We start from the raw sequence: 11,763 nt of genomic DNA on the forward strand, positions 1-11,763 counted from the left end.
ATTTTGCTGAGTAATTAACAGTGAAATACTATCTACGAATCTAGAGTTGAACTCGAAAGTGGGAACCCTAGATTGCATATAGAAGTAAATAGAGTAAGTTTTCAAAACCCGGGCATCGGGGAAAGGATTCGCGATTAGGATAGACATATACCTAATTACCTTACTCGGTTAAAATACAGAAATTGTAAATGAGTTCTTGTTAAACTTAATTCCATAGACATATAGGTATTAAGTTAACTTGAGCATGCGAGTAAGAACTCGACAGATTCTTACGAGTGAAATTAACCCTGTGAATCAACAATTCAGATAAATCAATTAGCTATTTTAAAATACGAATGCAACATGAATGTTAGATGACCCGTGACCCTGGAATATTATATCCTATTGATTGTTGAACAAAACTATTTAAGTGTTGTGTTGAATTCTTAGCGATTCATTATTTGATCGTCCGTAGGTAGTAAGTTAGAAAATTATATATTTTGTTAGAAATATCTTGAATCAATAGGCTATTCGAGTTTGAATTAGTCAAAGTTAATCATAAGTCTTCGTGGGAACGATACTTTATTCACTACTTTATTACTTGACGACCACGTATACTTGCGTGAGTGTGTTTGGCCGTAACATTATGCTTTACATTATTCTTTTAATTTGCTATTGTTGTAGTCTATAAACATCAAATTCAACTACCAAAAAGGTATTGGAAGATATTTAATAATTTTAGTGTTGCTAGAGTTCATCCTTTTGAGTCGTGCTTTCTTGTTGAGATGTCTCTGGGAAGCAAGATTTAGAGGAAGCAAAACTTTGAAGCCACAACTCATCAGCCATAACTGAGTTATTGTCATTGTTTCTATGCCATGACCAATGTGCATGTGTTTTGTTGTATACCTTCAATCGACCATGTCCAAAGCTTGCCTCTCGAAACACTGATATTGATGGGCTTGGTTTTTCAAACCTTTAAAACGTAAATAACAAAATGTAAATCATGTTAGCCAACATGAAAATTTTGGTGAAACTATATGTTTTTGTAATATATTAGTAATTGTTTTTTCTTTTATAACTATCTAGTATCCGACTTTCTGATAAAGAAATGGACTTTGGGCCTTATTCAACCTGAAAAGTTAGCTGATGGTAAGGACTGTCCAAGTCCATATAAGAAGACCATTCATCCCCTTCACTACCAATGTGGGACTTTTCACATTTGGGACTGGACATCTGGAGCGTGGGACTAGTCCTACTCTGATACCATGACAAAGACAGACATTTAGTCTAACTCAACCACAAAAGCTAGCTCATAAGGTGATGATTGTCCAAGTCTATATAATGAGACCACCATCGATGTGGGATTCACACTTTCCCAATTAATTCAAATGTTCTTTGCATAGGATCCATTAAAAGGGAAACCGCTTCATACTAGAGATATTTTCATTCTCGAGACTCGAATCTGAGACCTCTGATTGAGTGGAAGGGGATCAAATTCATCACACCAAGCTCCGTGGTGGTACATATTAGTATTTGTAACATGTCAGAAAATATTGATTCGAAGATCAATATTAAATATCTTTTAAGTCTTGATCTCGACCTTGATGTTTATCTATTTTTGTACATTAATTAACATAAACAAGAATCAGAGAGAACTTACATCATAGCAAGCCCTTCCCTGTTTCCTCCATCTCCAATTGTCACGTAAATTGGACCACATGGATCTGCCTTGTTATTGTATACCCTAGTCTGCAATATGCCAAAACAAAACAATATGAGTTTAGTTTCTATACATTAACATTATAAACGAATTTGTAATTTATCAAATTATATAAAGCATAACTAAATGTAACTATTTAATTTCACAAACAATTAGGTTAGCTATTTAATTCTAACTACACTCCAAGAAACATATTACTCCCTTAGTAGTCTTAATTTATGTGACACTCTTTATTTTTTAGCCAGTTTCAGAAAGAACGACACATTTCTATATTTAGTAATAATTTAACTTTAAAACATTTATTTTACCCTTAATAGGATACAAGTTTCAAAAGTCTTTTTTTCTTTTTTTCTTTGGTACAGTCCGTCAAACGCCAACACATAAATTCACTACTAAAACTCGAATAAGCTACGAACTTCGTCGCTAGTCTGTCGCTAAATCGCTCGTAGCTAATATAATTTCTTGATAATCGATAGCTAATTCGTCGCTAAATAGGATTAGCAACAAATTTTTTGATTTAGCTACAGAATTTGTCCATCGCTAAATCCTATTTTTTTTAGCAGTAATTGGGACGGTGGAAGTAATTAAGACAAATTAAGAAGAAGCTTAGCACTTACAAAACGTTCATATGCATGAACATGCCCTGAAAAGACTGCATCTACTCGAGCCTTATACAACACTTCTTCCATAGATCTCCTCATACTTTCACCTTCTCCTTTATGAGCTGCATTAGAGTTGTACCATGGTGCATGAATAAGGGCAAAAATCCACGGCGTTTTTACCCTATCGACTTTCGCCAAGTCAGCCTGTAGCCACGTGTATTGATACGAGTCGGCATCGAAATCTGTGTACGAACCCAACATGACAACATGGCAACCTGCTACATTAAATGAGTAGTATAGGTTTGATGTGGAACTACTTTCTTGATATGGCATTAACCATCTTGAATTGTAGGCTTTAAAACCATGAGGATAAATAATTGGGAAAATTTCGATTTCGTGATTTCCTTGTGTTACCATCCACGGCCTTTTGCTAGCATAAGGTTCGACTAATCGACCAAATGAATCCCAAAGTGGTTGTTGAGTATCTGCATACGATAAATCTCCAGGTAACAAAAGTAGATCATAGTCTTTTGCACCTATATGTTGTAAAGTTGAGGCTGTCCATTCTGTTTGACCTAAGTCCCCTATATAATCACAAGTACATGTATATCAGATAGAGTTTAAGTTCTATAAGTATTAAAGAATATTTATACAATTAGACACTTATAAGATAATTATAAGTAATGAATTTAAATTATATATACAGTCACTGAACAAAATTTATACTATCAGGTCGATCATATGATATCTACAAGTAAGCCTCCTTAAAATGTGGAGTTTGTAATCTTGAAAATAAGACAGGTTACTTGCTACAACCGGTAAAAATGACCTGATAGTGTAAAAATTATGTATGCTGACAGTGTATATAACTTAAACTCGTTATGTGTCTATAAAAAGAATTACGCATTCGATAATATTGTAAAAATGGAATCTAGCCCACCTATGTACGTAAAAAAATCGATGATAGTGTAAAAATATAAAATCTTTACACTGTTAGTATGTGTAATTAACTAAACTCCTAGTGAGATAAATATTGGAAAGTAGAATTTTTTGAAAAAAGATAGAAATCTGTAGTAGGTTAGCATGACAAAATCAAAAGTCATAAGTTTTTTAAAACATGAAAATCTTGTGATCAGAATTTGTTCGGTTAGCAAGACAAAGTGGAAAGTTATATATGAGACATTTAAACACCAATTTATTTTTATCAGAACACCTTGACTTTTTTGTCAAATTTAAACACCAATTTATTTTTATCAGAACACCTTGACTTTTTTGTCAAATTTAAACACCAATAATTGCAGAGCAAGACTACTATTAAACAGCAGTGTTAAGGTGTGGCACCAAAAAGAAAAGAAAAATAAAATGACTAATGAAAAAGAGATTTCGTAACGTGTGAGCAAATTTGCTGTGCCAAATTAAAGTAGAATTATCAATGCGTGAAGTACACTATTGTGATCGAGTACATATTTTTCTAATTGGTCTGACAATATCATTATCCAAAGTTAAAGCTTAAGAGCTAAAAAGAAGGGCAAATTATTATTTTTTAATTGATCAGACTAAAAGAAGATAAAATTAGTTTTGTTGTAAATTATTTCGTTCAGCTGGAATTGGACTTTTGGTATTGACTTTCGTTTAACAGATCTGCTTATAACCTAGACGTAGTACCCTTAGATTAGTTTAATGTCAATGTACCTGAAACTAACTACATTTTTAATTTTCGTGTCAGCGGAAATTCAGATCTTCCTTGTCAAGTAAATTGCTAGTTGAATCAAATTTTCTCCTAAAATAATTCACTACTAAAAAAGGAATTAGCAATGAACAAATTCTATATTCAATTAAATAGAAAAAAAATTATCGTTAATCGTATTTTAGCAATAGATTATCAAGAAAATTTATAAGTTATGAGCGATTTAGCAATAGATCAGGGACGAAGATAGTTAAGCCATTCAAGAAAGAAAAATGAAAAAGAACAACTATATCACGAGCCTTTGTTTGTGTAGGAACGAAAGGAAAAGAAGCTTTGAAGTGAATCAAAAAAGCAGGACAGAGAAAGAGGAGAAAATGGAGGAAACAACAACCCGGTATAATTTCACTAGTGGAGTCTGAGAAGGGTAGTGTGTATGCAGACCTTACCCCTACCCTGGGGTAGAGAGGCTATTTCCGATAGACCCTCGACTCCCTCCCTCCCAAATCTCCGCACCTGGGGTGACTCGAACTCACAACCTCTTGGTTGAAAGTGGAGGGTGAAGCAGCCCACTAAAGAAAATGGAGGAAAATAGCATCAAAATTAAATGTTTGGTTGAAAACAAAGGAAAAAAGATGGTTGCACCCCATTAAACTTAAGAAATACTCTCGTTATAATGTTATACAACAACATTTTTTTTGGAAGAACGCCAACCAAACTGCTTAAACTAAAAATTATCGATGTATGTATAATATATGTGTAATTCATATATAATATGTGTATAATTATTAATCAATGTATAATTTATGTATACCGACTAGAAAAAGTAAAGAATGAATTAGGCGGCTATGTATATAAAAATCCCTTTTTTTGGTTTGTATAGTTACACAAACAGCTTTTTCCTTTTCTCTTCTAAAGGTAACTAACTTTATTTGTTTATTTCTTTTTAACAAACTAAAACTAAAGGAAATACAAAAAGTGCATGAAACATAGAGCGTAAGCAAAATGTAAAAAAGTTGCAACAAACTCACCGGCGACGGCAAACTCTATAGGAAAAGTTGAAGGTGGTGTTTTAAAGCTAAACTCCGGTCCACTACCACCACATCTATAGTAATATGTAGTATTTGGCTCCAATGGTCCAATAGTAACATGATGAATCTCGCCGGAGCTGTAAAAAAAGTATCGGTACGACGTACGTTCTCCGGTCACCGACGAGCTGTGGTACTTCCCGGGCGATGTCCCGTACTCCACAATCGATTTCGCATGTTTATCGGATGTAATCCATGTCACTCTCATGTGATCTTTCCCTACTAAAGATATATGTACCTGCAAAAAAAAAAAAAAAATCAAGTGAAATTTCGGGTTTGAGCCATCTGCATGCAGAACTTTTCAGTAGAGAGCGTTTTATCCGCTTAGTGAGCTTACTCATCATGAATTCGAATTAGTCAGACCAGGATTGAATCCCATATAATTAAACAGAAAAATACTTATAATTTTCAATAGCCACAAAAGATTTTAAAATGAAAATTTGATGTTACGTGACTAAAATGTTGTCGTTGAGTACCTGTTCGGGTTCGGATTCGGGCCGGTTATGACCGGTGAGGATGACCGGACGGGGATGAGGACGGGAATATTCCGGTGATGCATGGATATTTTGGAGACAGTTTAGGAGGAGGAAGAAGAAGAAGAGAAGTGAGGAATATTTTGCCATTTTGATAGGTACGTTAATAGAAGTTCATGATTTTAGAAAGAGGGAAAAAGTATATATGAAGAATATGAGAGAATATTTAAATAGTTTAAAGATGGGGTCCAAGAATTGTGAAAATGAATAGAATATGCTAACTGAGATGGCATTGGCGTGAAGTAAGTCCATTCAGACAATTTTTTAACAAGGGTGTATTGGTCATTAGCAAAATAATAATAATAATAATAATAATAATAATAATAATAATAATAATAATAAATACAAACAAAAAACCTATATTTATATAATGAAGGGATGAAATTAATCGGAAAAATTAAAGAAAGAAGAAGAAGAAACTAGTAATTATAAACATACAAATATATCAACTTAATTAGCATCAAATTTCAGGAAGTAGCGATTTTAAATTAAAGTTAATTTGACATCCATTACTTAAAATTTCTGAGTCCGCCACGCTACGAGGGACAATGAAAAGGTGAGAAGGAAGAACTGTTAAGGAATTGAAACCACACATTATTATCCATTAAATTGCAACTCCGATTTTTTGAACGTATGAGTACGATGAAATTATAACCTAACAAACCACAGAAATCAAGATATATCTAAAAAACCTAGGCTTATATTAGCTGGGTACATCATTTATATACTAGAGGGGAGGTGAATAGTTAATAGTTTTCTAAAATTTGCCTATCTAAAACTCCGTAGTTCACTTACTTCCACAAGAAACAGAGTTTAAACTTAAATTCTATAATTCCTGTAACAACAAGTAAGAAAAATAAATAAATAAATAAATAAATAAACAAATAAGACACGAATTTTTATGTGAAAAATCTCCTTACTCAAAGGAGTAAAAATCACGATCCATCTCTGAAAATTCTCTCACAAAATTCACTAAAACATTAAGTTATATGAAGTTACAAAACTCTTTATAATCTAAGAAACTAAACCTTAGGTAGCGTTTGGCCATAGATTCTCAAATTTGTTCTGAAAAATCTGATTTGGATAAAGTTTGGTTTGAAGATGAAAATGTGTTTGGATATCAGTTTTCAAAACATATTTTCTAAATTTATTTTGAAAAAACATGAAACATGACTTATACCCACAAGTTATAAAAACTATCACAAATACCCAACAGTACCATTATCAATTACATTCATTATATTATCGCAAACCATAGTCCTGAACATAAATAAATTTGATACAAAATTATCTTTTTTATAATGAACTACATGATACACTATCAGGTGACCGAGAATACGAAATAACATTGTTACAAAATAATAAATAGTGGGATTTTTTATAAAATACAAAAATTTGGGGCAATTTTTAAAAAATGTAATAGCTATTACCTTCAAGTTAAACTTATAGCCTAAATGTAAAAGATATCACCAAGAAAATGTTACACAATGCTTTTGAAAAAACAGATAAGATTATAACTCAATTGCTTGAACGTGATTATTGTTCAGTTTTTCTTGCTTGTGTTCTCTCAATGCTCTCAATGTAGGTGCGTAAGCCTGCAAAGTTAAACGGTAGTAATATATAATACACGATTAGCAGCCGGGTTAGAGATAAAGGAAGTGTATCAAGAAAATATTCTCCAATTATATATAACCCAACTTCCTTATAGACTTAGCCTCTAAGTTCGTAATAAAATATTTGCCAAGATTAAATTCTCTAATATTTAGGTACCTGCCATATCATTAAACATGAAATAAATAAATATCTTGCGCGAAAGAAAATCTTACCGCAGCTAGGATATATTAACTGATAGGACCAGAGTCTTTAGCTTGCAATAATAACCTCACAAAGCTGCATATTTGTTGATCATTAAAACTTAATTCCAATCGTTTATGCTCTAGTTGTTAGCGTAGGACCAATAAACACCGCATTTAGTTTGCTAATTTGGACCATTATATATCGTTTAAGCAGAAATTTATCAATTTAGGTAGTAAACTTCTAATAACCGTAAAATAGTAGATGTCACATATACTATATTCTTGCAATAGTTGTTCAATACTTTACATTTGAGAAGAAAATAAGAAGTAAATTCTTTTTTTTGTTCTCTCATTATCATGAAAGTTTGAAGCTCAATTTTTCCTTCTTTTTATAATTTCAAATAATTGAAAAATATTCTTATAAAGCTTGTGTATTTTCTATCCTTGGAAGAAAATTGAGGAAGAAAATAAAGACTAAAGATTGATGTGACGATGCTTCAACTTGGTTCTCCTTGAAGATTATTAGCAGCCCCTGTTGACTTGGTTTCTTTGCTTCACTTGCCAAACATGTTTCACACTTTAGGAAGAAAACATTTGCAATAGGGAGCTAGAACTTTCATTATATAGAGTACAAATATAAAAAATTAAACATACCAAAAAGCCAAGTAGATTAAAGGTATATATATAGAATTTTACCTAGCTACCAAATGCTAATTTTCGGCAATTAACACCCCTAGGGCAAATTAAAGGTGACTTCACCACTGCACATTTGTATATTTATTGTATACTATTTGACACTTGAAAATTTCTATCACCTCTATACAACCTCATTTAATCATTTAATTATAATAAGCTAATATAGTTTGATATTCATACAAGGTGTATTGTATGTATTTTTTGTTTTTCGTCTAATCAATGTGAAAAAGAGAGTTGATTCACGTCTTGTTCAATTGGACCTTAACCGCGAATTCAGATAAGTCGGGCCACAAAGCGAACATGTGACACCTGTTAAAAACCAAAAAGAAAAAAAGCATGTGGACGGTGGCAATGGCAGCGCATTTCGTGGCGTTGGAGTTTCTTCAATAGAAGAAACAATGTCTACGTGGTTTCCTCCAAAAATATATTTTCCAAATTTAGTTGCGACAAGAAACCCCAAAAGCAAAAACAATTAAAGAAAATTCATCGAATCATTTATTTGTCGCAAAATTGAATGTCCCTTTATTCCTAAAGGGTCAAACTATCTTTTTGAACTATATATAACTTACATTTTTTTTTTGTGTGTGTATGCTCAATATTTTTTTTTGCTTTTGGAAAAAAGCTACAAATTCTATCTTCTTTCAAAAGTAAAAGTATAAGCAAAAAATTAATTTATTCAAGATAAAAATAACCTTACAATAAATTTTTATTTTTTAAATTATCCCTCATTAATTTAACATATTCCTTTTCCTTTTCCTTTTTCTTTTTATTTCTATTATACATTCCTTCTCTTTTTATTTTAATCATATTTTATTCTCTTTCTCCTAGTCTTAAGAATAGATTTTAAATTTATATTGAATGATGTATTTTGACATATTTAAATTATCATGTAAATAATAAGTAATGCCAAACACTCAATGTTATTGTTTTAGAATAATTATATTTTATATTGATTGGAGTTTTTAATTTATACTTTTATTTTATGTTTTATATTTTAATCAAATTCTTTTATAAATATTTAAAATTATTTTTATTTTTTAAATAATACTAATTGCAGATTGAACATTTAATGTCCTTTTTCGTAATTTGATATTTAAAAGTGCTTTTTTAAAAGATTGGCCAAACACATTGAGTTTGCAAAGGCACTATTCGAACAAATTGGCCAAACACAAACTGTTATTTTGCAAAAGTATTTTTGAACAAAAGTATTTTTTAAAATAAGCAGTTTTTGACAACTTGACCAAACAGATTCTTAATCAATCTGCTTTTATTTAATTAAAAAGCTTCATCTTTTAGATATGAGGTTTACATGATTATAAACTATACAGCCAAAGAAGTTTAGGGGATTAAGAACTCCATGAGAGAATTGTCCTTTTTGTGTGTGTGTATTACTAACCCTACTAATTCAAAGTCACGTAACATAGGACTCATTTGAGGGGAAGGGGTTATGTATAAAACGTTTCTCCATTTTTAAAATCCGAACCCAATCTCTAATTAAGTAAGAACGAATCTCATCCATCCACTACATCCAATCCACTTCTCGAGAAAATTATTAGTTAACATTTTGGTTTAATATAAGGTAAAAAGGCAGTCTGGTGTACTAAGCTCCCGCTATGCGCAGAATCCGGAGGAAGACCGGATCACAAGAGTCTATTGTATGCAGCCTTACCCTACATTTCTACAAGATGCTTGTGTACGGATAAAATCAGCGGTAAAGCTTTCCCCGATTCCCCGATGAGAGAACAAAGGGGGAGCACAGCTTGAAGTGATTACAATCGAGGCCATGAACCTATATCGAGACCCAGGAAGAATGAACGATGTATCTGAGATCGGACACGGTAAGGCGACGTACCCCAAACTAAATATAGCTTCTGGACCTCGAAAGACGCGATGAACGATTTTGCACGACGGATAGGGGTCGTAATATTCGACGGTGCGAACCCCATTCGGTATCAATTATTGATCAACAATTACCGGAAAGAAGATTTTTACCTTTTTTAAACTTGTACTAGGACTAAAATTCTCCTACTATATAAAACGGAAGTTTTTCTTTAGTCTAACACATTGTAACACGCAATTCAAAGCAAAAAAGATTTACTTTTATCTTCTAGCTATTGTTCAAGGCATTACTCATTTGTTCTTTTTTTCACCCTGTGACCGAGCTTGTACCGAGGGTTCAATCGAGGACGAGTTCTATTGTTCAATTTAAGATCAGGCTTGGTCATTACATTGCGATTGGTTTGATTGTTTATTTTGTCTTTAGTTCATTTACCTGTTATTCTTAATTATTCGTATTGAATTAAATCACGTATACTTTAAACCGCATACAAATTTAATTGTTACTCTTTTTGGGGTAAACAGTTTGGCGCCCACAGTGGGGCTAAGGATAATAGTGGTGATTTGATACGAATCTCCATAACACACCATATTTTATGCTTGTTCTTTGAAATCTTAATTCTAGGTCAGCCTAAGAATGTCAAACTCTCAGGCTGCTCACTTGAGCATTGACGCTGATTCAGGCCATCACGGTGAAAATAATAATATGGTGCCTAGTAATGATGTGCCTCCTGCCTATCCCAATGGTATCCCAGCCGCCGACCCGGTCGATGCTAACTCGCAGGTGGCCATCAACATAAATTTGCCAACTAATCCCGAAATAGTGTTCGTGGGGGACCCCGGCCAACGGCTCGAGAAGCGTCCGAGGTTGAAGGTGATGGGGGTGAGACTACGATTGAATTTTGAAATGTTGCAGGCTCAACAAGAGGCAATAGCACAGCTGCAAAACCAAAGCCACGCCCCTAACCAGGCGAGCCCGAACAATCATAGGAAAATACTCTCAGAGATGAATAAGTTGTCGTGAGACCGGGTGAAGCCGAGCCCGTAGAAACTTCAGAGGTAATAAAGATGCTAGAAGCATTAACAAAAAGGGTGGAGTCAGGCGAGAAAAAGATTGAGGCCAACGACAAGAAGGTGAAAACATACAACTCCAAAGTCGATCGGATCACGGGAACGCCTCCTATATTGAAGGGACCAGACTCCAAAACACTTATCCAGAAGCCCTTCCCCCCGAGCGCGGCACCAAAGACAGTCCCGAAGAGGTTTTAAATTCTCGACATTCCCAAATATAATGGGACCACGGATCCAAATGAGCATGTAAAATCCTATACATGCGCGGTCAAAGGGAATGACTTGGAAGAAGACAAAATCGAGTTGGTCTTGCTGAAAAGGTTTGGGGAAACTTTGTCTAAGGGGGCAATGCTATGGTATCACAACTTACCACCAAATTCCATTGACTCGTTTGCTATGCTTGCAGATGCTTTCATAAAGGCCCATGCCGGAGCCATCAAAGTCGAGACCAGAAAGTCAGATCTTTTCAAGGTCAAACAAAGAGATAACGAGATGCTCAGGGAGTTCGTGTCAAGACTCCAGATGGAACAGATGGATCTGCCACCAGGTTCGGATGATTAGGCCGTTCAGGCTTTCACTCAAGGGCTCAACCCCCGAAGTCAGTTGGCCTCTCAACAGCTAAAACAAAATTGGTGGAGTACAATGCGGTAACCTGGGTCAACATCTACAATAGGTACCAATCGAAGATCAGGGTCCAAGACGACCAACTCAGGGCCCCTTCTTGATCTATTTACCCCATCAGAGCCGATGATAGATCT

At 33.8% G+C, this 11,763-nt stretch overlaps 1 protein-coding gene across 1 annotated transcript; it reads right to left on the reverse strand.

Moving 5' to 3' along the window:
- Positions 1 to 544: 544 nt before the first annotated feature.
- On the reverse strand, positions 545 to 5,758 carry LOC107763028 (purple acid phosphatase 22-like). The gene is made up of 5 exons (XM_016581436.2): positions 5,550 to 5,758; positions 5,017 to 5,311; positions 2,317 to 2,885; positions 1,640 to 1,728; positions 545 to 952 (listed from the first exon to the last, which is right to left on the reverse strand). Exons 1-5 carry the CDS (start codon positions 5,694 to 5,696, stop codon positions 727 to 729), a joined length of 1,326 nt encoding a protein of 441 aa, XP_016436922.1. The 5' UTR covers positions 5,697 to 5,758; the 3' UTR covers positions 545 to 726.
- Between the last annotated feature and the right edge of the window lie 6,005 nt (positions 5,759 to 11,763).

The sequence above is a fragment of the Nicotiana tabacum genome, chromosome 2 (genome assembly GCF_000715075.1).
Source record: "Nicotiana tabacum cultivar K326 chromosome 2, ASM71507v2, whole genome shotgun sequence".
Taxonomy (NCBI): Eukaryota; Viridiplantae; Streptophyta; class Magnoliopsida; order Solanales; family Solanaceae; genus Nicotiana; species Nicotiana tabacum.

Bases quoted from the DNA above. Each gene is read 5' to 3' on its own strand.
- LOC107763028 (XM_016581436.2), bottom strand. From the start codon at position 5,696: ATGGCAAAATATTCCTCACTTCTCTTCTTCTTCTTCCTCCTCCTAAAC. The intron at 5,312-5,549 runs GTACTCAACGAC...TTTTTTTTGCAG, and splicing joins CCGAATCCGAACCCGAACAG to GTACATATATCTTTAGTAGG. The intron at 2,886-5,016 runs GTGAGTTTGTTG...GTGATTATATAG, and splicing joins TATAGAGTTTGCCGTCGCCG to GGGACTTAGGTCAAACAGAA.